The 24130-nt window shown below is 37.0% G+C and overlaps 1 protein-coding gene across 1 annotated transcript in view; it reads right to left on the bottom strand.

Annotated features, from left to right (window-relative positions):
* PIK3C2A (phosphatidylinositol-4-phosphate 3-kinase catalytic subunit type 2 alpha) overlaps window positions 1-24130 on the bottom strand; it is a 94686-nt gene that overhangs the window by 31639 nt on the left and 38917 nt on the right. The window contains exons 8-18 of the mRNA XM_066365167.1: window positions 19278-19421; window positions 16880-16928; window positions 16583-16793; window positions 14322-14444; window positions 11440-11607; window positions 6868-6979; window positions 5810-5955; window positions 4151-4339; window positions 3233-3326; window positions 2252-2346; window positions 1704-1884 (exon numbers count right to left, since the gene is read on the bottom strand). Coding sequence (XP_066221264.1) covers window positions 1704-1884; window positions 2252-2346; window positions 3233-3326; window positions 4151-4339; window positions 5810-5955; window positions 6868-6979; window positions 11440-11607; window positions 14322-14444; window positions 16583-16793; window positions 16880-16928; window positions 19278-19421 — 1512 coding nt within the window. The remainder of the gene's footprint in view (window positions 1-1703; window positions 1885-2251; window positions 2347-3232; window positions 3327-4150; window positions 4340-5809; window positions 5956-6867; window positions 6980-11439; window positions 11608-14321; window positions 14445-16582; window positions 16794-16879; window positions 16929-19277; window positions 19422-24130) is intronic.

Below are 24130 nucleotides of genomic sequence, written 5' to 3'. Positions count from 1 at the left end.
CGGAATGGGAGAAAATATTTGCAAATAGTATATCTGATAAAAGTCTATTATCTAGAACTCTAACAACTCAACAACAACAAAAACAATTAAAAAAGGACTTAGGAATTTCTCCAAGGAATATATACAAATTGCTAACAAACACCTGAAAATGTGCTCAAAATCATTAGTTATTAGAAAAATTCAAATCAAAACCACAGTGAGATACCACTTCACACCCACTAAGATAACTATAATTAAAAAAAACAACAGAACATAACAAACAAATGTTGATGACAGTGTAGAAAAACTGGAATCCTCATACACTTCTAGTAGGAATATAAATGCTGCACCTACTTTGGATAACAGTTCTTTAAAAAAGTCACTCCTATGTAAAGCAAAAACAGGCATTCAAACAAAAACTCATAAATATTCATAGCAGCATTTTTCATAATAGCCAAATAGTAGAAACAAGCCAAATGTCCATCAACTGATGACTGTGTAAACAAAACATGGTATTAACCACACAATGGAATGTTTATTCAACCATAAAAAGGAGAGAAGCACTTACACATGTTAGAATATGGATGAACCTTGAATACATTAGGCTAAGTGAAAGAAATCAAACATAAGAGGCCACATATTGTATAAAGCCATTTATATGAATGTCCAAAATAGGCAAATCCATAAAGATAGCACATTCGTGCTTACCAGGGTGGGCAATAGGGGAGGGGTAATGAAGAATGAGTCGTTAGTGCTTACATGACAATGTTCTGAAATTAGATTGTGGTGATAGTTGCACAGCACTGTGAATGTATTAAAAGTCAATGAATGATACACTTTAAAATGATTAAATGGTAAATTTTATGTTTCTATAAAATTTTTTAACTCCAAAATTTTTTATATACATTTAAGTGTACATATGTGTAAAGTCATAAAAAATGACCAAGAAGTAAACACAGCAACTTATGAACAATAGATTCCTACAGGGAGAAAATAAAATAAAAAATCTTAATTTTTATTCTATAACTTCATTATTTGGATTTAAAAGAAAATTTACTGATCCCAGAGGAAAGAAGAGAAACATCAACCACATATTATATGTATTCACTGGTTGACTCTGACCTGTGCCCTGACCAGGGATCAAACACAAAACTCTGGTGCACTGAGACAATGCTCCATCAACAGGGATACCTAGCCAGGGCCATTATTTGGATTTTTGTAAACACTAGCATCCAGTCATAATTTTATTATTTTTACAGTTACAAAAGTTAAAAAGCAAAATAAAGGGGGGGGGGAACCCCAAGAGAGCAATTTTAACCAGAAAGGAATAAAAAAGCATTGCTTTTCTGCCCTGGCCGGTAGTGGAGTTGGTTAGATCATCCCAATAAACCAAGGTTGCAGGTTCAATCCCTGGTGAGGGCACATATAAGAATCAACCAATGTCTACATAAATAAGTGAATCAACAAGTTGGTGTTTGTCTGTCTGTCTCTCTCTCTCTAAAATCAATAAATAAAAATTAAAAAGCACCGATTTTGAGTTAGATTGTAAAATCTTTTCCTAAAGATTTTAAACAACCTTTAAATTCATCTGCCCAAAATAGCATAAGTGTAGTTAAGGGTTTTATTGGATGCTTATTGATAAAGAATAACAACTTCACTTATCAGCACTGTAAAGATCCTTTAATATAAAATATTTATTTATGTTCTCTCTTAAGGGTACATACCTGTCTGGTTGAGCCACTAGCCTGCTTTACTTTTTCTGCCACTCCTCCTAAAAGCTGTACAAGTTTTGTCTGCTTCAAGAGTTCTTCTCGGAGTCCTCTGCCTCCGACTGAGAGGAGAGCACCCAGAACATGTTCATATCGGGCACCAAACTGGGCATCATGCAGGGCATCCTTGAGGAGCCTAAGAGAACAAAATATCTGTCAGCCACTTCTAAAAACTGAATGAACTTTAAAAAAATAAATTTAACAAGTTCAATTTTAGGTATCAAAAAATTTATTTTAAGCCATATAAGTAAAAATTCATTCATAAAGCTCTAACATAGCAAATATCTTTGAAATCGAGAGTTTTGTTATTTTTGGTTTTTATTTCTAAGGATATAAAAAAATTAGCTTCAAAAGAATAATTTAGCTTCTTTATAATAATGTCTTTTTAAAACACCTGGAACCCACAATAAGTAGTCAAGGCATATCATTTTGACTTTCAGAGTATATCATCTGTATTAATACTAGGAATGGAAAAAAAGTACTGAAGAAAATTTAAATCTTACCAATATAAACTGTGTGCTATTTGTATATTTCCCAATGCCCTGGACAGAAGGAAGCGTACTAATGAACTGTTCAAATAAATTTCATATTTCAAAGCCTACACATAAAGGAAAATAAGAATTACTAGTGGTCAAACCCATACTACACTGTTAGAATAAAATTAGCAAAAAAGAAATTATATAAAGCTTACTTTTATAGATGAAATATGATACAGATAGAAATTTAACATAAATTAACAGGCTAAATTAATAAAATCAAGCAGAAAGGTATAAACCTGGGGATAACATTCATTAGTTATGTCTAAATGGCCGGTAGAAAAAAATAATAAAGCTCAAGTCTGGTTTGTTCTAAGAATCTAAAAAGTCAAAGAATTGAAAATTCAGGTACAGCCTGACCAGGCAGTGGCGCAGTGGATAGAACGTAAGACAGGGATGCAGAGGACCCAGGTTCAAGACCCTGAGGTCGCCAGCTTGAGTGCAGGCTCATCTGGTTTGAGCAAAGCTCACCAGCTTGGACCCAAGGTCATTGGCTTGAGCAAGGGGTCACTTGGTTTGCTGTAGCCCCCTGGTCAAGGCACACATGAGAAATCAATCAATGAACAACTAAGGAGCCGCAACGAAGAATTGATGTTTCTCATCTCTCTCCCTTCCTGTCTGTCTGTCCCTATCTGTCCCTGTCTCTGACTCTCTGTCTCTGCTACACACACACACAAAAATAAAATAAAATAAAATAAAATAAAATAAAATAAAATAAAATAAAATAAAATAAAATTCAGGTACATATATATATAATATGCAAGCGGGGCAGCTAACAATGGTAGAAAAAATTTTCACACACTAAACCCAAAATGCAATGCATCTCAACATTCTTATACAACAGAAATACTTTTTATCAAAACAGAAAGGGGAATCTCTTAGCAAGTTCCATACTCATGAAAACTGGGGGGAGAGTACGAAGAGTAGGTAACGGAGTAAAAAACTCACCTGTACAAACTGTGGAAGAAGATCTGTCAGCTCATCATCACTAATAGCCTCAATCCAGGTCACAGCTTGGGACCTTACTTCCTGATCAGCGAATCTAGAAGAGTATCACAAAAATCAAGATTTGACACTGACTTCTTTCTAATGAAGCTGTAGTTCCTGAAAACACAATCTCACTCTATTCCTGACAACGAATGCTCAAATAGCTCTTTATTCAAAAGCAATGTGTTTTTTCTCTTGGGGGAAAAAGAAATTCTTACTGTGCTATACAAATTCTATTAGGTGACTGGTTTAGAAACCATAAGCTTATGAAAATTCATTTTGGCCCACATCATAAATCCTAATTCTTTCTTTAGGTTAGTTTTAAATATGACATGCCATTTTAATAACCTTAATGAAAAGGTTCTACCCAATGTTGGTAGAAATATACGCTTACATATTTATATTGTATTGAATTGCTTTCATGTTAAAACAAAGGGAAGTAACTCCTGCAACATACTACCTTACTGGAAAAATGAACAACGAGCCTGACCAGGCGGTGGCACAATGGATAGAGTGTCGGACTGGGATGCAAGGGACCCAGGTTCGAGACCCTGAGGTTGCCAGCTTGAGCACGGACTCATCTGGTTTGAGCAAAGCTCATCAGCTTGGACCCAAGGTCGCTCACTCGAGCATGGGGTTACTCGGTCTGCTGAAGGCCCACGGTCAAGGCACATATGAGAAAGCAATCAATGAATAACTAAGGTGTCGCAACGGAAACTGATGATTGATGCTTCTCACGTCTCTCCGTTCCTGTCTGTCTGTCCCTATCTATCCCTCTCTCTGACTCTCTCTCTGTCTCTGTAAAAAACAACAAAAAACAAAACAAAAAAATGAACAACAATAAAACAGAACAAATAAATTCAGTCATAGTTGACTTACTTTGAATCAAGAAGTTCCAATGCAGTCAGTGGGTGTAATGGAGGCCACTGCTGAAGCAGCGAGTAAGTTTTGGCAAGATTAGTCCATTTCCAGTTTGGTGCACTTGCAAGTATTTTAGGAAGACAATCTGGGTGATTGAGGCAATAATAACGTTTGTCCCACAAAAACACTTTGTCTTCTTTAGAAAGTCTGTATATATAACAGAACTAAATTATTTCTCAATGATATCATAATAACAGTTATAGTCTGAATGATCAAAAATATTGTACAAAGAAGAAATTTATTCATTTTAGGACAGTCACTTCTTGGTAGAATCATTAATACTAATTTGGAATAGAAAAACACAATGTATAGCAAACACCACTAATTTACCCTAATTTGGAGAATAAAAAGAAATCATTTTGCTTTGATAAAAAAGTCTTAGTTATGAAAATGAAGGATAATTCAGAGCAATAAAAATTTATGAGCTCTAATCATATGCCAGATACTAGAAATCAGTATTGAATAAGCAAAATCCACCCTAAGAGCAAGGATTTTTACCCAAGTAAATCAAACGTCATGTAATACACTAATGCTATTACAAAATTTTAGAAGATGATTATAAAGCTCAATTGAGAAATATTCAAAATGAAAAGGACTTGTTTCGGAGATTCCAATTTAATCTTAATGACAAATATTTAAGTGAATGAACGATTTTACTATTTTACTACCCATCCATCTATAATACTTTTGTAGACATAATACATGCACTTAAATGTATTCATCTCATGTGGAATACTGAAAAAAATTCCAATATTGAAAAAAGTGCAGTGAGGTCTCCCTTCTTCTAATTACCTGAACACTGAAAACTGCCTACACCTGTATGTTCTTCCAGAGTTCATTCATACAGAAGCATACAGTATATATAGGTGTATGCAGATCTTTTTCCTTTAATAGTAACACACTACATACACTATTCTACTCCTTGCTTTCTTCATTTAACATCATAATCCTGCGGCAATGAGTATTCTTATCTCCATAAGAAAATACAAAAGGGTTTCTTTCCTCTAATATATATAACTACTACCTGGAAGTCAAATTGCTAGGTCACAGACTATGCACATTGTGAGCCTTATAAATTTTGCCAAATTGCTCTCCAAAAGCTTTTTAAAATTCTGCCTATAGTGTAATCCCATTTTTCTGCATCTTCATCAATACTTTCTATAAGATTTTAATTTCTGTTGTGTATAAAATGGTATCTTGTATTAATATACATTTCCTTGATTACTAAGAGGTTGATATCTTTTCAGATGTTTAAAAGAGATAATATTTATTTTCTAAAAAACATATCTATTAATATTCTTTGTCTATTTTACTACTGAGTTATTGGTTTTTCTACTGATATAAAAAGGTTCTTTATACATTAAGGAAATTAATCTACTGCTATTTACTGTAAATACAATTTCCAATCTGTTGTTTACCTTTTTGATCTGTACAAATTTCTGAAGTTTTATTGTATATAGTCATATATTATTTTATATAATTAAGAACAGAAAGGGAAAACTTTGCACACCAAGAACACTGCTAAATCATGAATTAAATCAGGGCATTTAATAATCCATTAACTTGAGCTTTATATTGTAAGAGATAACTAGGCAAAACAAAATGAAAGGAGCATACCCAAGTGATGAGTCTTTGTGAAGAATATCAAGAAGTTTCCTTTTTATATCACTTTCCAATGTTTCTAAGTTGTGTTGCTGTGTAACACTTCTGTCAACTTGAGGAGTGGTATAAATAATATCAAATGTGGGAGAGGGAAAATCAACCTTAAAAATGTAACAGAATTAATCAAATTACAGCTGAATAGGCCACATATTTACCACATTAACTTGTCTTTGAAAATTAATTTTTCTTAGCTAGCAGGGTGAATTTTAGATTGTATATATTAAATCAGTCCTTTTGCTGAAAGTGATTACCTTTGTTGGTAATTCTCAACAACACATATATTGCTTGGACGGGTTCAAGGGCATATTTTAATACTTCTCAGAAACAGAAAATGGAGCCTGACTGGTGGTAGTGCAATTAATACAGCATTGATCTGGGACACTGAGGTCCCAGGTTCGAAACCCTAAGGTCACTGGCTTGAGTGTGGGCTCATTCAACTTGAATAAAGGCTCATCAGCTTGAATGGGGTCACCGGCTTTAGCATGGGTTATATATATGATCTCATGGTTGCTGACTTGAGCAAGGGGTCACTGGCTCAGCTGGAAAGCCCACTATCAAGGCACATATGAGAGCAATCAATGAACAACTAAAGGGCTGCAACTGAGTTGATGCTTCTCATCTCTCACCCTCCTATCTTCCTGTCTCTCCCTCACTTAAAAAAAAAACAAAAGGAGATGATTTATTGACATTTAAATTGAAAATAGGCCCTAAAATTGAAACAAGATTGATTAGGGTGCCTTAGTAACAACCTGAATCATGGTACACATACACTTCTTTTTATAAGACTTTATTGATTCATTTTAGAGAGGAGAGAGAGAGAAGGGGGGGGAGAAGGGGGGAAGAGCAGGAAGCATCAACTCCCACATGTGCCTTGACCAGGCAAGCCCAGGGTTTCGAAACAGTAACCTCAGCATTCCAGGTCGATGCTCTATCCACTGCACCACCACAGGTTAGGCACATCATTTTTTCTAAAGGCACATACACTCTCTCTACATGTCAAGAAGTACCATTACCTGTAACACTATTCTTTCCATCACATATCCTTTTTTGGGGATTGTTCCAGGAATAGGAGTTGTATGTGATGAAGTCCAAAGATACAGAAGCTTAGTTCCACATGTTAAAAACCTTCATAATGTAAACAGAAGAATACTGTGGTTTTCATTTTTTAAAATTAATTCAAAACTCACAACACATGGTAACGAATTTGAAATGTTATTATTCAAACAATTATAAAGTGTCCTCTATATTTAAAAAATGTCATTTTTAAAAACACATCAGGAGGAGTCACTCTTCACAGGGTACTGATTTTTAGATAAATGAATTAAAGTGTAGGGATGGGAACAAAGGAAGACAGAGTGAAGGAACATATCTAAGGAGCAATGGGGTTGAAGAAAAACAGAACATACTGGTATCAAAACAACTTCCATAAACAGAAAAGTGAAATCTTTGAAGAACATCTACAAAGGCGTTTAGATTACAGAACTGCTCCCTGACTTTTACAAAACAAAACACATGCCAAAAACCAATACCTACTTTGTGACACAATAGTAATCATTTGAGAAGTTGCATCTGTGACCAGGACCAGGTATCAGCAAATTTTTTCTCTAAAGAACCAGACAGTAAATATTCTGGGCCATACTATCTTTGTTGCAGAGACTCAACTCTGCTATTATAGTGCAAAAGTAACCATGACAATACATAAATAAATATGTGTGCTGTATTATAACAAAAATGTATTTACAAGAGCAGGTAGTGGGCTGTAGTATGCTGACATTTGTCCTAGACTACCAGTTTATGGCCTACTTAAATTAAAAATATTTATCAATAAAGATACTGACATAGCTTTACACAGAAGAAAGTTCTGAAAACAGGAGGTATATGTAAAAGGAGGAAAGCATAAACATCATTCAACTTTGTTCTTTTTATTATAGCAAACATTCTTTCCAAAGCTAGACAATAGTCCTAATGTTCTGTCTTATAGGTTAATAGCCTTTAAATCTTTGACACATTATATTCTATCTATTTTAGAACCACTCTCACCCCCAAACAGATTATTTTAAGGTAAATGCCTATCACATTATTTCATCTGTAGATACTTTTATATCTCAAAATGGTAGTTTTATTTTAAAATAAATACAATACCACTACCACTCCTACAATAATTAACAGTAATTACTTAAAATCATCAGCTATCTAGTCAGTTTTCAAATTTCCCAATGCCTCCATTTTTTTTTATAGTTGGTTTGATCAATTTAGAATCCATGCAAGGTCAAATGCTTGCATTTGGTTGATACATCTTTTTAAGTACCTTTAGTTCAACAGTCAACAAAACTCTAGCCTGTTACCTGGTTCTGTAAATAAACATTTTATTATAACAAAGCCACACGTTCATACTGTCTATCACTGCTTTTTATTTTGTGACAAGAGACCATATGACATGCAAAGCCTAAACTACTTCCACCTGGTCACCTTTAGAGAAAAACTGCCAATTCTTGCTCTAATCTATAAATTCTTTTTATCTTTTTTGCCCCTGCCATTTGTAGAAGAAACCAGGTCTTCTGCTAGAATTTTCTATATCCTGAATTTTACTAATTACTCTGGTCATTTAGCATGTCCCTTTGTCTCCTATATTTTCTGTAATAAAGTAGTAGTTAGAACTAGAGGCTTGCTCTGATTTGGGTTTAATTATCTGGCAAGAATACTTAATACCCCACAGGCAGAACTGTATATTACTTTCTACTGCATTAAATAAAAAGGCACACATTGTTTGGTTTATCTCTCTTTCTGTGGTGTTAACATAATCAGTATATTTAGGTTCTGTCAGTCTAAACCAGGGTTTTTCAACTGTTGGTCTGCAGACTGATGCCGGTCACCAGAAATTTTGTGACAGTCTGTGAAAGAGTTAACCACCCTGATATTATATAAAGATTATAGACCCACAATGATCTTGGTTGAATTCGCTTATGCTCAAGGTGACTGCCACTTATCAGCCTGTATTATCTATGAAAATACTATTGAGGTTATATTAGACATCTTCGGAACTTACAGGCTTATTCTGATAATCTTTTGCACTGTGCAGAGCATTTAAAAATCATTTGCAATAAACAAAAAAGCATTTGGATAACCTTACATAGTGTTCAATGCATCATACATGTGGAAATCTAGCACCAGCTTGTACCATGCTGCACTGTTATGCATGGAAATAGTTTATTTATTGCATGTTTGCATTTCCAGCCAGGTAGGTCATCAGTCCCCAAGTATAAAAAGGTTGAAAACCACTGGTCTAAACCATCCATTATAAAGTTCCAGAAAAGCTAATCACTTAATGGTTTCAAGCAGGCATTAAAAATCACCACTGAAGTCAAATGGTTCTCAACCAAGAGTGATTTTGCCCTGAACAGACATTTGAAAATGTCTAGAGATATTTTTGGTTAGCAACTGGCATCTAGAGCAGTGGTCCCCAACCCCTGGGCCATTTGGTACTGGTCCGCAGAGAAAGAATAAAGAACTTACATTATTTCTGTTTTATTTATATTTAAATCAGAAAGATGTTTTATTTTTAAAAGATGACCAGATTTCCACTGTTACATCCGTCTAAGACTCACTCTTGATGCTTGTCTCGGTCACGTGATACATTTATCCGTCCCACCCTAAAGGCCGGTCTGTGAAAATATTTTCTGACATTAAACCGGTCCGTGCCCAAAAAAGGTTGGGGACCACTGATCTAGAGGACAGAAGCCAAGCACATTGGCAAACATCCCACAGTGCCGAATCTCCCACAGCAAACAATGATCTGGCCCAAAATATCAATGTGCTAGACCGAGAAGCCCTGGCCTAAATCTAATCCTGACCTAAATTATTTCAGTAAGAATTACAAAATTGGGATATTCTATCATTCTTTCTGTATCTATTAGTTGAAAATTTTCTATAAAAAACTTTTTACTATCAATTACTTGGTAACCCTGAGATAACAACTGTAAAGGAAAGGCAAGTTAAATGCTTGATTCTGTTTATTTAAAAATGAGTTAAGAACTCATTATTGAGGTTGACTGAAATGCCTGTTAAAGTCATTTGGCTTCTACATCAGTGACTTCATCAGGTTCTATGCAAGTTGGACCTTCACATAAATTATATATTTTAAAAAGAATTTCAAGACCAGGATTTCTGATTACTACAGTACATTAACTGAACTAAATAATTAACACTGTGTTTCCCTATGTGCATTAATGTAAAATCATCTTCCCTCTTAATTTCTGAGTATATGTTGAATGTTAAGTATAACATTACCTAGATTGCACTAATTGGCAAAGTGTCAAACTGAATGCCATCTGCTTGCTGTTTTAACAGCAGAGTGTTAGACGCAAACTTTTTAGTTGTCTAGCACCACCTTATTCTCTTGAGTTTTAAAAAACTGTTTAATTAGCTAAGTGCCAGAGGGCTAGTCACTTAAGCTCTCTGTAACAGGTAAGAGATAATAACAACACCTACCTTCACAGGGCTGTTGTGAGGAATATAAGGATATGTATACAGCACTTAGACTACTACCACCTAGTACACAGTAAATGTTACGGGTTTATGTGAGTGATGTTATTAAACATATTAGACTTCTTGACTGCAAAACTTTAGAGATAATTTAATATGCCAATATGTGTTATTGCTCTCCAAAATGTTACCATGTATTGTATGAAACAAGTCCCAAGCTTAATTCAATTTTTTTTCTCATTTAGGAAGACTTTTTATTTCAGATTTTCTTTTCAGATTTTTAAAATTAATTTTAGAAAGGAGAGAGAGAGAGAGAGAAGGGGAGGAGTAGGAAGCATCAACTCCCATATGTGCCTTGACCAGGCAGGCCCAGGGTTTCAAACCAGCGACCTCAGTGTTCCAGGTCGACGCTTTATCCACTGCGCCACCACAGGTCAGGCTCAGTTAGGAAGACTCTTGATGGTCTCATGGAACATATTGTTACTAAAAACATAATTTAAATAGTCAGCTGAAAGGTCAGTTAGATTACAGTATCCCACTGGTTATTATTAGTAGACACAAAGCTTGAAAGGAATTCCTTTATCCTGAAGGACATTAAGTTTTTGTACAGAGAACCTTTGGAGATTAAAGACCAGGGGCCCACAGCAGTCAGGATAGATAGCTCAGTTAGGTAGCCAGGTAAAGAGAAGGGACTAATGTTCAGTGCAGACTCCGTGAAACTTGAGATGTATGGAGCAGGAATGAGAAGAGGAAAAATGGAGTTATTTTAGTAGTATCAAGGGCACCTACAAAACCACAAGTGTTATGTCAATAATCTAGTGCTTTTATACAATAAAATGACAGTTAGTGAATCGATTGCTGCTTTTCTCCTGAAACAATGAGTGGCAAACAAGCCTTTGAATACCCATAGAGATATGTTGAAACTATAGCAAAATAACTTTGGTTTACTCTATCTGTGTCTCTGAAATGACCTCCTTTCATCACACTGAAAAAACTGAGGCAGCTCAGTATCTCATATTGTTATTCCCCACCCTGTTCTCTAGCCAATTTTGACGTTGTAGATGTGTCCACTGTTAACTCCCATCACAACTGAGAACACTTACCGTTTGAAATCATAAAGAGGTAAAGAAACTTTGCCCAAAGCTTCTGGCCCCTTTCTCTGCTTATTAGAATCAGGGGAACTTCCAATGCTCTGATTTAAAATTCCAAAAAGAGTAAGGTGAAGAAGTGATTCTAATGGCAATTGTGATATCTGGATGGGAAAAATAATTCTATGGGGAAAAAAAATGTATTAATAGAAAAAACAAATTAGATCAAATATGAAGATTAACCCTTTAATGAAAGTGACAATTTTAGTTATTTTATTTGATTTATCAAGTAATCTTTAATCCTGAGTAACCTTTACTTAAGTAGCAAGCTTGGCTAACATGTACTGTAAAAATCTTAAATTTTATTAAAATTTCAAATATATACAATTTCTTTCTCAAAAATTTATTAGCCCCTGACCAGGCAGTGGTGCACTGGATAGGGCATCAGACTGGGATGTGGAGGACACAGGTTTGAAACCCCAAGGTCGCTGGCTTGAGCCCCAAGGATCGCTGGCTTGAAGCCCAAGGTCGCTGGCTGAGCAAGAGGTCACTCGGCTCTGCTGCAGCGCCCAAGTCAAGGCACATATGAGAACGCAATCAATGAACAACTAAGGTGCCACAACAAAGAACTGATGCTTCTCATCTCTCTCCCTTCCTGCCTCTCTGTCCCTATCTTTGACTCTCTGTCTCTAGAAACCCCCTCCCACACACACAAATTGGTTAGTACCTTTATCAAAGACTTGCAATGCTTATTTCTAGGCAAAATAATAGTAGTCATTTTATTTCCTTTAGGAAAAACTAGATAAATGTTTATGAGTATTTCTGATTAGGGATGTATATGTGCACATATATACACAAACATACATACATACATGTTTGCCAATTTTTAAGCCTGAAAGGACATAAAAGGTAGGTAGTCACTCTGAGGAGCCATAAAATGGTTAAATGTTGAATAGAAAGTGACACGTTTTACCCTATATATATTTTGTATTATATGATTAGTTTCACAGATATGTTTTTGTAATTTAAAAAATAAAAAATGGGAAGGCCCTGGCCGGTTGGCTCAGTGGTAGAGCGTCGGCCCAGTGTGTGGAATTCCCAGGTTCGATTCCTGGCCATGTCACACAGGAGAAACGCCCATCTGCTTCTCTACCCTTCTCTCTCTCTCTCTTCCCCTCTCGTAGCCAAGGCTCCATTGGAATAAATTGGCCCGGTGCTGAGGATGGCTCCATGGCCTCTGCCTCAGGTGCTAGAATGGCTCTGGTCGCAATAGAACAACCCAGACGGGCAGAGCATCGACCCCTGGTGGGCATGCCGGGTGGATCCCGGTCACAAAATAAAAAGTAAAAAGTTCTGCCTGACCAGACGGTGGTGCAGTGGATACAGCGGTGAACTGGGATGTGGAGGACCCAGGTTCGAGACCCTGACGTCACCAGCTTGAGCGCGGGCTCATCTGGTTTGAGCAAAGCTCACCAGCTTGGACCCAAGGTCACTGGCTCGAGCAAGGGGTTACTCGGTCTGCTGAATGCCCACGGTGAAGGCACATATGAGAAAGCAATCAATGAACAGCTAAGGTGTTGCAACACGCAACGAAAAACTGATGCTTGATGCTTCTCATCTCTCTCCGTTCCTGTCTGTCTGTCCCTGTCTATCCCTCTCTCTGACTCTCTCTCTCTGTAAAAGAAAAAAAAAAGGTAAAAAGTTCTGCAATGGCCTGTACACATGAATAATGAAAGCATTCTTTTAGTTTAAAAACAGTATTTGGCCCTGACCAGTTGGCTCAGTGGTAGAGTGTCGGCCTGGTGTGTGTATGTCCTGGGTTCAATTCCCCATCAGGGAACACAGGAGAAGCGACTATCTGCTTCTCCACCCTGCCTTCTCCTCCTACACTCTCTTTCTCTCTCTCTTACCCTCCTGTAGCTATGGCTCCATTGAGCCTCCGCCTCAGGTGCTAGGAATAGCTTAGTTACAAGCATGGCCCCAGATGGGCAAAGCATCAGCCCCAGATGGGGGTTGCCAGGTGGATCTGGATGGGGTGCATGAGAGAGTCTGTCTATCTCCCCTTCTCTCACTTGAAAAAGTAAAAAATTAAGATAAAAAAACAGTATTTAAAATACATTAACAGCCTGACCAGGTGGTGACACAGCAGACAGAGCTTTAGCCTGTGATGCAAAGGATCTAGGTTTGAAACCCTGAGGTTACCACCTTGAGCGTGGGGTCACTGGCTTAAGCAAGGGATCACTGGCTCACCTGTAGCCTCCTGGTCAAGGCATATATGAAAAAGCAATCAATGAACAACTAAGGTGCCAAAGCGAATAACTGATACTTCTCATCTCTCTCCCTTCCTGTGTGTCTGTCCCTATCTATTCCTCTCTCTAAAAACAAAAAACCACAGTTGAGGGTGTTATATTGAATAGGACACTTGAATCCATGTTAACACAATAAATTAAATATTTAATAAAAAATTTAAAAAGAAATAAAAAACATTAACAGTGAAAAATACCATTTTGGACATAGACTTAAGATATTTTATTTTAATCTGTTAAGCAAAAACTAGGCTCCATATATACAGTGTTATAGAATAAATACTAAACTAAGCAATGTTATAAAATACCACTTTTCTATACTTATACATAAATTTATATTTTTAACTTGACAAAGTGTAGAAGAATGGCATATTTCTGCAATTTAACAAGTAGAATCAAGAATATTTCAGATTTTTAAGTCAGAATCTGTCTGTCCTATTGAATCCTATCTAGAAGAGATCTTACAATGTCAGTAAAAAATTTAATGGATTTTAATGGAAATTGTAATAAAAATAAAAACTAGGATGCATACATGGAAAAAAGTTAAACAAGGGCATAATGAAAAAATAAGAAGCCAGAGACTTTACTTACAGTTCATCCCATTTAATAAGATAGAAGAAATTCTTATAAGTGCCAACCTTCTTTGAATGAATAGGTTTAAAAAGATCCTTTCCATTGTGAGACAGGGAACATACCAAGTAGTATTTTTCATAACTGAAAAAGGAAAAGAGTTTAATTTTTATTTGATAATGCAATTTAGTTAACTAATACAAATACATATAATTAGCCATCCTTCCCTAAAAGTGACTATTATCTGAAATAATTTGGTCACCATTCATTTGAACAGAAAAACATCTAAAACTGAACTATGGCAAATTCTGTAAAATAGAGAAGAGGCAGAGCAAAGGGAACAGAGAGGAGAACATTTATCCCTAGCTCCCAGTGTAAGGGGGCAAATGATACTAGCTGAAGAATTTATCTAAATTTGTGCTCACTTAGTTACTAGCTTTAGATTTTTGTTGAATGACACCAAGTAATTATTCACTGCTAGGTAAAATCTAGGAAAAAAGAGTACAAACATTATTATCCCTAGGTGCCCTTTTCCCTTGCTAAGCCATTGAAACAGAGTCAATTAAGTGTATCAATAGTGCACTGGTTTGACTCACACTGAGTCAGTCCTTCTTAGAAGGCTTCTATCCATGAGAACACATAATATTATATTCTCTCACTAGATAGTTATATTCTCTCACTAGACAGCAATAACTTAGCTCCTAATTTCTACAAATACAGAGCTAGTTAGAAACAACCAGACAATCAATCTCCTAGGATAGAAGTTTTAGGTTCAATGAAACTGTATTTATTCTACTAGGCATATACATTAACCACTTTGTTCATATATACAATACATTATAATAATTCTAAATACTTTTTAAATCTAATCTCACTGGTTCACAAAACATTTGTAGTTAATGATTTGTTTTTTCGACCTCATTCATTTGTCTTTCTTTACTTTAGCATTTTATTAACTTTATTTCTATCTTATCTCTGTAGTTTTCGGTATTGTCTTCTACTAAATATTTGTTCTCTTAATTACTGTCCCTAAATTTATTTGTGTGTCCATAGAAGATATGGAAGGTATCCCTTGTAACTCTTTAAAAGAATGAAATACCTTCTTCAGACAGTGGTAGTACCTGTTTAAATGCAAGCTTCAGGTGGGCAGTTTCACTGCCTTGTTTACTGCTGAATCCCTTGTGGTACGAAGTACAATGCTCAGAGATGGTGCTCAGTATATATTTCTTCGATGAATTAATATGCCACAATCAACTTGTTATGTTATTTTTTTATATTTCATTTGTATATTTTATATAAAGCTCCATTTAAGCAGAATTTATGTTTGGTATCTCTTTACTAGGCTTTACCTTATTTACAGCAGTAAGCTATTATGAAACTATTTCATTTAAAATACTCAATTCTGACTTTTCTGTTCAGACTAGTCATTTGCAAATAAATAGAAGTTGGCAAACTTTATGGCACTGACAAAAAAAAATCAAAAAGGAAAATACCCATATGAACAAGTATAGAAGAAATTGGCTCTTGCTGACTTCAAAGCCTAGCAATCAGTAAACTACTAAAGAGGGAGAAAAATAGGTTAAAGTCTAGTCCCAATATATTTCAAACCACTCTCATTCAAAAAGAAAGGCAAAAAGAATGGCATTTATTAATCAGCATTAGCCCTTGTAAGTTTAAGCATATTTACTTGTCCTTTTTGCATGTAGTGGGAGTGAAATTTTTTAAAGGAACAGCTTCAAACATCTCTCATTTTTATGAAAACCACAAAGGTATCTGGTGATTCTTTTATCATCCATTTAAATACTAAGATAACAGTAAATGCTAACATTTTATAAGATTGGAGTAACTTCTAAGTAAAGCTACACATCTTTTCTTTTATTTATTTACTTATTTATGTATTTTATTTATTTTTTGTATTTTTTTGAAGTGAGAAGCGGGGAGGCAGAGATACAAACTCCCGCATGCATCCTGACTGGGATCCACCCAGCAAACCCACTAGGGGGGGTCGCTCCGTTGCTACCAGAGCCGTTCTAGCACCTGAGGCGGAGGCCATGGAGCCATTCTCAGCGCCTGGGCCAACTTTAGCTCCAATGGAGCCTTGGCTGCAGGAAGGAAAGAGAAATCAAGAGAAAGGAGAGGGGGAAGGGTGGAGAAGCAGATGGGCGCTTCTCCTGTGTGCTCTGGCCGAGAACCGAATTCAGGACTTCCACACACCTGGCCGACACTCTTCCACTGAGCCAAGTGGCCAGAGCCTACATGTTTTCTTTTAAACAGTTACTTACTTTGATACCCAGTTACTTGAAATTCCATGTGCAGCAAATATAGTAAACTGGAGCTGTTCTGTTGTAGTCCATGCTTCCTTGATATTCTTGTTACTTTGGACACAGCCTGCAGGACTCCTACCAGAATTTCCATGGAGTCTGAGAAGATCATAAATCGCTGTAGTTAACTGGTCCAAGCTTACTTGAACAGGATTTTCAGGATTCAGTGAACCTAGATGTAAAGAAATTGTCAGTATAATTCTCTGAAAAAGCAACAATTACTTGCTAAAATTTAAAGAACTTAAAAGGCATACCTACCCCTAGTCAAACTCTTGTTAGTGTCTCCCTCTCCAGGCAGTGAAGTCACCTGCATACAAATACAAATTAGTCAAAGAATTACCCGTGAGGTAACATAAAACTTTTATTTTTCATTTCAATACTTGAATTAAATGTTATATCAAAAAAACTTTTTCCAGGGAAAAACCTCCCAAAAGTGTTTGCAGCATGAATATAACAATAAAAATGTAAAAATCCACAGACAAATAAACAGATGATTTTTAGTATCAAGAAAAACCAGGCCCTGGCCAGTTGGCTCAGCAGTAGAGCATCAGCCCAGCGTGTGGAATTCTTGGGTTTGATTCACGGTCAGAGCACACAGAAGTGCCTATCTGCTTCTCCACCCTTCCCCCTCTCCTTTCTCTTCTCCTCCTACAGCCAAGGCTCCATTAAAGCAAAGTTGGCCCGGGCACTGAGGATGGCTCCATGGCCTCCGCCTCAGGAGCTAGAATGGCTCCTGTCACATCAGAGCAACAGCCCAGATGGGCAGAGCATCACCCCCTGGTGAGCATGCCGGGTGGATCCTGGTCAGCCACATGCAGGAGTCTGTCTGCCTCCCCACTTATCACTTTAGAAAAATACAAAAATCAAAACAAAACAAAAACAAAAACAGAAAGAAAACTCATAGCCCTGGCCGGATGGCTCAGTGGTACAGCGTCGGCCGGGCGCGCTGAAATCCTGGGTTCAATTCCCAGCCAGGGCACACAGGAGAAGTGGCCATCTGCTACTCCACCCCTCCCCCTCTCCTTCCTCTCTGTCTCTCTTCCCCTCCCACAGCCAAGGCTCCATTGGAACAAAGTTGGCCTGGGCACTGAGGAAGGCTTCATGGCCTCCGCCTTGGTTGCTAAAACAGCTCCAGTTGCAATGGAGCAACGCTCCAGATGGGCAGAGCATTGCCCCCCCAGTGCACTTGCAGCGGTGTGGGGGGGAGATCCCAGTTAGGTGTATGCGGGAGCCTGTTTCTCTGCCTCCCACTTCTCATTTCAGAAAAATACAAAAAAAAAACAACCTAATAATTTTATTAGCCAATGTCACCCCAATAAATTAAATGTAAAAAGGAAAATCAGAGTAACTGAAAATTATTGCAAAATATACAAACTCAACAAAATCTGCCTCATTAAACTAAATTAAGATTTGAAAATACATTAATACAGCATTTCATTTTTCATTAGTTGTTCCACTATTATCATGATAAGAATAGCCTTAAAGAAACTGGAACTCTATTATTATTACTAAATAAGTTAATAAAAAAAGCTCTTATAATTATTTAAATTGAGCTCTCCTCCTACTCTCTGCTCCTTTATCCAGCAAATATAACGAATAGAAACTTCAAACATTAGGAGTATGGTAGTCAATCACCTCCAAATGATTTCATATACTACATTTTTAAATTTCTTGCAACAAAGCACATGATAAAACAACGACAGCCCAAATTTTGTGTACAATACCATATGGATAGGCTCTCTGAAAATAAATGGATTAAAGTATCTCTTAGATATTTGTTGAGGGGCATACTTATCAACATTTAACTTTTTTTTTTTAAGATTTTATTTATTGATTTTAAAGAGAGGAGACAGAGAGAGAACGGCAATGGGGGAGAAGTGGGTATGTGACTCGACCAGGAAAGCCCAGGGTTTCTAATGGGTGAACTCAACATTCCAGGTCAACACTTTATCCATTGTGCCACCACAGGTCAGGTTCAATATAACTTTAAATTTATCGTGTCTTGTGATCCCCTTTCTCTCATCCAGCAAGAGCTATGAACATCTCTACGAACAGAATCGATTAAATCCCCACGGAAATAACAATGGGGAGAGCTTTTACTAAAAGCAACAGCATGTTATTAAAAGAGAGCTCCTAACCTGGTTTCTACTGAGGCAGTAAGTCATCATTACTGAGGCATTTGGGTCTTCTCAATGAGGAGGAGGTATAGTCCAAAATAGAACTTCTCCTATTGGCAATCATGGATAGTCCAAAATAGAACTTCTCCTATTGGCAGTCATGGATAGTCCAAAATAGAACTTCTCCTATTGGCAGTCATGGACATTTCCATCCAAAAGGAGAAATGGTACCTACTATCATCCAGGTCCTTCAAGCCAACTAACTCACTTACGCCAGAGTTCCTGCTCTACATACAGAAGGTTCAGTTTGACATCTACCTATTCATTGCCAACTCTCACAAAGCTCTTCGAAGACAGCACATCTCCTCTTAGGAATTACCCCTTACCAAGTCAGTCACCCAATCAACTCGAGAATAAAAGCCAAAGTTAAAATAACATTTTGTCCAGCAGAAGCAAAAATCTGCCAGTTTAAGTGACAGATGCTCACTTAAGCATAGATCTGCATGTTAATAAAATGCTAATTAGAAAAAAATACTCACATCAGCACTTTTACTCCTTGGAAGATTAACAGCTCTCTTTAGCTTCTTTACTGATTCTGTAATGGCAGAAGTCTCTACACCATCTAAAGCACTACAGATTTTTCTTACAGCTTTAATTACTTGATCTACTGCTCGGTGTTGGTGCTTTAAAAATAAAAAAGTAAAATAAACATAAGTATGTGGAATTTAAAGGATCAATTCCAGACACGAAGTCAGGCCCCAAGTCAGATGTGTCTAAGAACAGATATCCTTTACTTTTTCGTGATGAAAAAAACAAAACAAAAAACAAGACTGTATTTCAATTACACACCTTACTTTAAAGAAGAAAATAGCTGGTCCAGTTTAGTTTTACTTTGCCTAACACAATTATTCACATACAAATACCATTAATTTCATATTAGAAGTAACATAATAAATTACTAACAAATTATTAAATAACTAAAAAAATGAAGTTACCCTTTTTATTCTCACTTAGAAATAATTTCCACATTAAAAATATTAACCCTTCTCAAAAACACAAAAATGAAATAAATATATATCTCTCAACACTTCTCTACCTCCTGTTAAATTTTGGTTTCACAAACCAAGTTCTTTAAAGTTCTGTCAGATAAAAAAAACTTCCTTGTGGACAATCCCTATGAACTATTCAATCACAGTTGATTTCACCATGATTCAAAAATATACACATACAAATATGTAATAAACTCATTTACCTGATGAGAATGATTTAAAACTACTTCTCCACTCCCCCATCATCATTTTATAGTTCACATCTCATTTAGAAACATTCTTATATAATGCATTAATTCATTAAACATTTATGCCAAACTTACATGCCAAGAACTGTTAGAATGGGTGAAACTCAGTACTGTACCATCCCTTAAAAATTTAAATCTTTCCACCCTTGAGTTTTGGCTATCATAGACTGAATTTTCCCTTCACCTTCATGCTTAAATGAAACCACCTCATTTTCTTAACAACCCAATTACGCTGCAGTCCTTGGGGTCTGAAGATTTGTTATCTAACTACCCATTTTTCTTATTTATATATTCTGCTTACTTTTACTCCTTCACCTTCAAAACCTTTCCAGTTTTGAAACTCATGCTATTCTCCTACACTATTCTCCATCATTTTTAATGCGCCAATTATAAAATTATCAGTTTTAAATTCACCCTTCTTTGCTCTACTTTGTGATACTGGAGCTAGACCCTATAAACATTTCTCCTTTGCCAGCTGGCACAATGTTAGGTTTGGTGATAGAGGCCATCAAAGAGGCACTCGGAGGCAACAGAAGCATGGCAGTAACTCTCATCAGGGTTCTAGTCCTCCATTTTTAAATTCAGGGTGGGAGCCCAATAGTCCTCAAAGACAAGCGCCAGGTGCACCCTCAGGCCATGCTCTCCCAATCTGTCAAGTTTCTTTGCCATAGGTAGGCAACCTGTGTGTTTCTGTGACAGCCATACATTTCAGCTTGGTATGAGAGAGAGGCTCTATCATAAGTTCTTTGTAAGACTGGCAAACTTTTTCTTTTAAGGCCAAATAATAAATGTTTTAGGCTTTGTGGGCCACACAGTCTCTGCCACAATTCAACCTGGCTATTAGGGCATGAAAACTGACATGGATAATTCATAAATTAATGAGCATGGCTATCATCCAATAAAACTTTATTTACAAAATATGTGATGGGCTAGATTTGGCAGGCCAATAACATGCAAACTCCTGCCTTCGCATCCCCTTTAACCATTTGTGGTAATTAACTACCTCTTACTAATGCATCTTTGAATTTCAAATAACTATTATAGTTTCTGCCTCCTGACTTGGACCCTGACTGAGAGATCTGCCTTGCCACTGACACGTGGTCACTTCCCCCACTGCATGCCACATTTTTGCTTTGGATAGTTACTTATCTGAATTTCTACCTTACATCCTAAATAAACCAGTTGTATAAATGTCTACATAGAAAACTCAGAGTATCTTCAACCCCAAAACTGTACCCTATCAAAATCTCACCTATAATATCACACGCTGATCAAAATCTCCTTTGCTTCCAGCCCTCACACCTTATTCTGACAAAACCTGTTCTTTGAGCTCAGGAACTTCTCTGCTTCATCTACCAGACAGTGAGTACTTCTAAAAATAAGTCACAACCACAGAGATTCAACAGTCCCCAATTTCAGCAGAAATCTGCATGCCACTTAACATTCCTTTCACCTGCTCTTGGTCAGCTTTCCCATTCCCCTTAGAATATGAAGCCAAACCATTATTCCTTGCCACAAAACCCCTACTGCAACCCTAACTTCATTTTATTAAAGTAAATTAACATCTTATCTATAGAAAACAAACATGAAGAGTAATTAAAACTTCTACAATTTCCTGATCTCCCCTACAACCTACCCAGGAGAAATTAAAATGTATATCCACACAAAAACTTATACATGTATGTTTGTAGCAGTTATTTATAAACAAAAACTGTAAACAGTCCAAATGTCATTATTTGCTGACTAGGTAAACAAAAAGGTAGTGGGTCAGAATGTGTAGGGCCTTGAAGCCCACAATTAGGGCTTTCTATTTTACTAAAATAGCAAACAAATTTTTGAGCAAAAAAGTGGCATAATTTAACATTTTAAAAGGGTTTATAAACTATATTAATCTTTTCAGAGAACCATCTTTTTTTTTTTTTTTTTAATTTTTTTATTTTATTATTTATTCATTTTAGAGAGGAGAGAGAAATGGAGAGAGAGAGACAGAGAGAGAAGGTGGGGAGGAGCTGGAAGCATCAACTCCCATATGTGCCTTGACCAGGCAAGCCCAGGGTTTCGAACCGGCGACCTCAGCACTTCCAGGTCAACGCTTTATCCACTGCGCCACCACAGGTCAGGCCAGAGAACCATCTTTTGACTTTGATTTTTCTTTTATTTTACATTTGCTTTTTATGCTTATTTTCATATTTTAAATAAAGGTTTTATTTTGTAATAATTTTATATGTATATAAAAGTTGCAAAAACAATACAGAGTTCCAGTATAGCATTAAAGAAAGCTAGTTTAAGTAACTTCTTACAAATCCATGTTACATTTGTCAAAACTAAGACATTAATGCTGATACATTACTATTAACTAAACTGCAGACTTTATTCTGATTTCACCAGTTTTCCATTAATTTCCTTTTCCTGTTGCAGGATACAATCCAAGATACCTAACGTTGCATTTAGCTATTTATTTATTTATTTATTTTTGGCTGCCTATGGACTATAAAAAGGGTAGAAGCTGAGAGATCATATATATAACTGACTAGGATTACAACTGTGGTAGTGATAAAAAGTTGTCACAGTTCTCAATATTTTCAAGGTAGAAAGGACAGGAATTAGATTGAGTATGGGAAGTGAAAGACACTTTTCTTGAAAAATCAAATATGATTCAAAGGTTTTGACCTGAGCAAATGGAAGTACAGAGTTGCCATTTTATTTATTTTTTCTTTTTTTTATTTTTCTGAAGCTGGAAACGGGGAGAGATAGTCAGACAGACTCCCGCATGCGCCCGACCGGGATCCACCCGGCACGCCCACCAGGGGCGATGCTCTGCCCACCAGGGGGCGATAATCTGTCCCCGGGGGGGGGGGGGGTCGTTTTGCCGCGACCAGAGCCACTCTAGCGCCTGGGGCAGAGGCCAAGGAGCCATCCCCAGCGCCCGGGCCATCTTTGCTCCAATGGAGCCTCGGCTGCGGGAGGGGAAGAGAGAGACAGAGAGGAAGGAGGGGGTGGGGGTGGAGAAGCAAATGGGCGCTTCTCCTATGTGCCCTGGCCGGGAATCGAATCGGGTTCCCCGCACGCCAGGCCGATGCTCTACTGCTGAGCCAACCGGCCAGGGCCCAGAGTTGCCATTTTATAAGAAGGGGAATTATGGTGCCCTGGCCAGGTAGCTCAGTTGATTAGAGCATCGTCCTGACACAAGGTTGCAGGTTCCATCCCCGTAGCAGCACATAAAAGAGTCAACCAATGAATGCAAGGATAGGTAGAACAACAAATCGATGTTTCTCTCTCTCAAATCAAATTAAAATTAAACAAAGAAGGGTAATTGTGATATATGGAAAGACAGTATACAAATACAGTTTTTTTTTCTTCTTCTTTTCCAAATGAGAGGAGGGGAGACAGAGAGACAGACTCCTGCATGTGCCCTAACCGGGAACCACTGGGACCGATGCTTTGCCCATCTAAGGCCATGCTTGTAACCAAGCTATTTTTAGTGTCTAAGGCAGAGCTTCCACAGAGCCATCCTCAGCACCTGGAGCTGATGTGCTCCTATCAATAGAGTCATGGCTGTGAGAGAGGAAGAGAGAGAGAGAGAGAGAGAGAGTGTGTAAGAGAGAGAGAAAGGGGAGGGGAGGAGTGGAGAAGCAGATGGTCGCTTCTCCTGTTTGTCCCAGACTGGAATCAAACCCGGGTATGTCCACATACTGGGCTGATGCTCTACCACTGAGCCAACCGGTCAAGACCAAATTCAGCTTTTCTAAATCTTAAATTTGAGAAGTCAAGAAATAGATATTTGAATTTAGAGTTGAATGAAGTGGTTTAAGTCTGGAGATATAAATCTGAACCAGGAGCATACACAGGGTATTTAAAGACATGAGATTAAGTGAGATCACCTAGGATGTGAATACAGAGAGAAAAGGTCCTAAAACTGAACCCTGAGGCATTCTAATATTTAGAGGTCAGAAAGGTAAGGAATCAGGGAGAAGTCACAGGTGAGAGTAAAAACTGGAAGAGAACCAAGAAAGTGATACCCCAGAGGCCATGTGAGCGTTTTGTCTGAAGAAACAATCAACTCTATCAAACACTATAGAAAAATTGGGAAAAATA

This window comes from Saccopteryx leptura, chromosome 1 (genome assembly GCF_036850995.1).
Source record: "Saccopteryx leptura isolate mSacLep1 chromosome 1, mSacLep1_pri_phased_curated, whole genome shotgun sequence".
In the NCBI taxonomy this organism is placed as follows: domain Eukaryota; kingdom Metazoa; phylum Chordata; class Mammalia; order Chiroptera; family Emballonuridae; genus Saccopteryx; species Saccopteryx leptura.
Note: the sequence above shows the minus strand (reverse complement) of the source record. Positions and strands in the feature narration are given on the sequence as shown.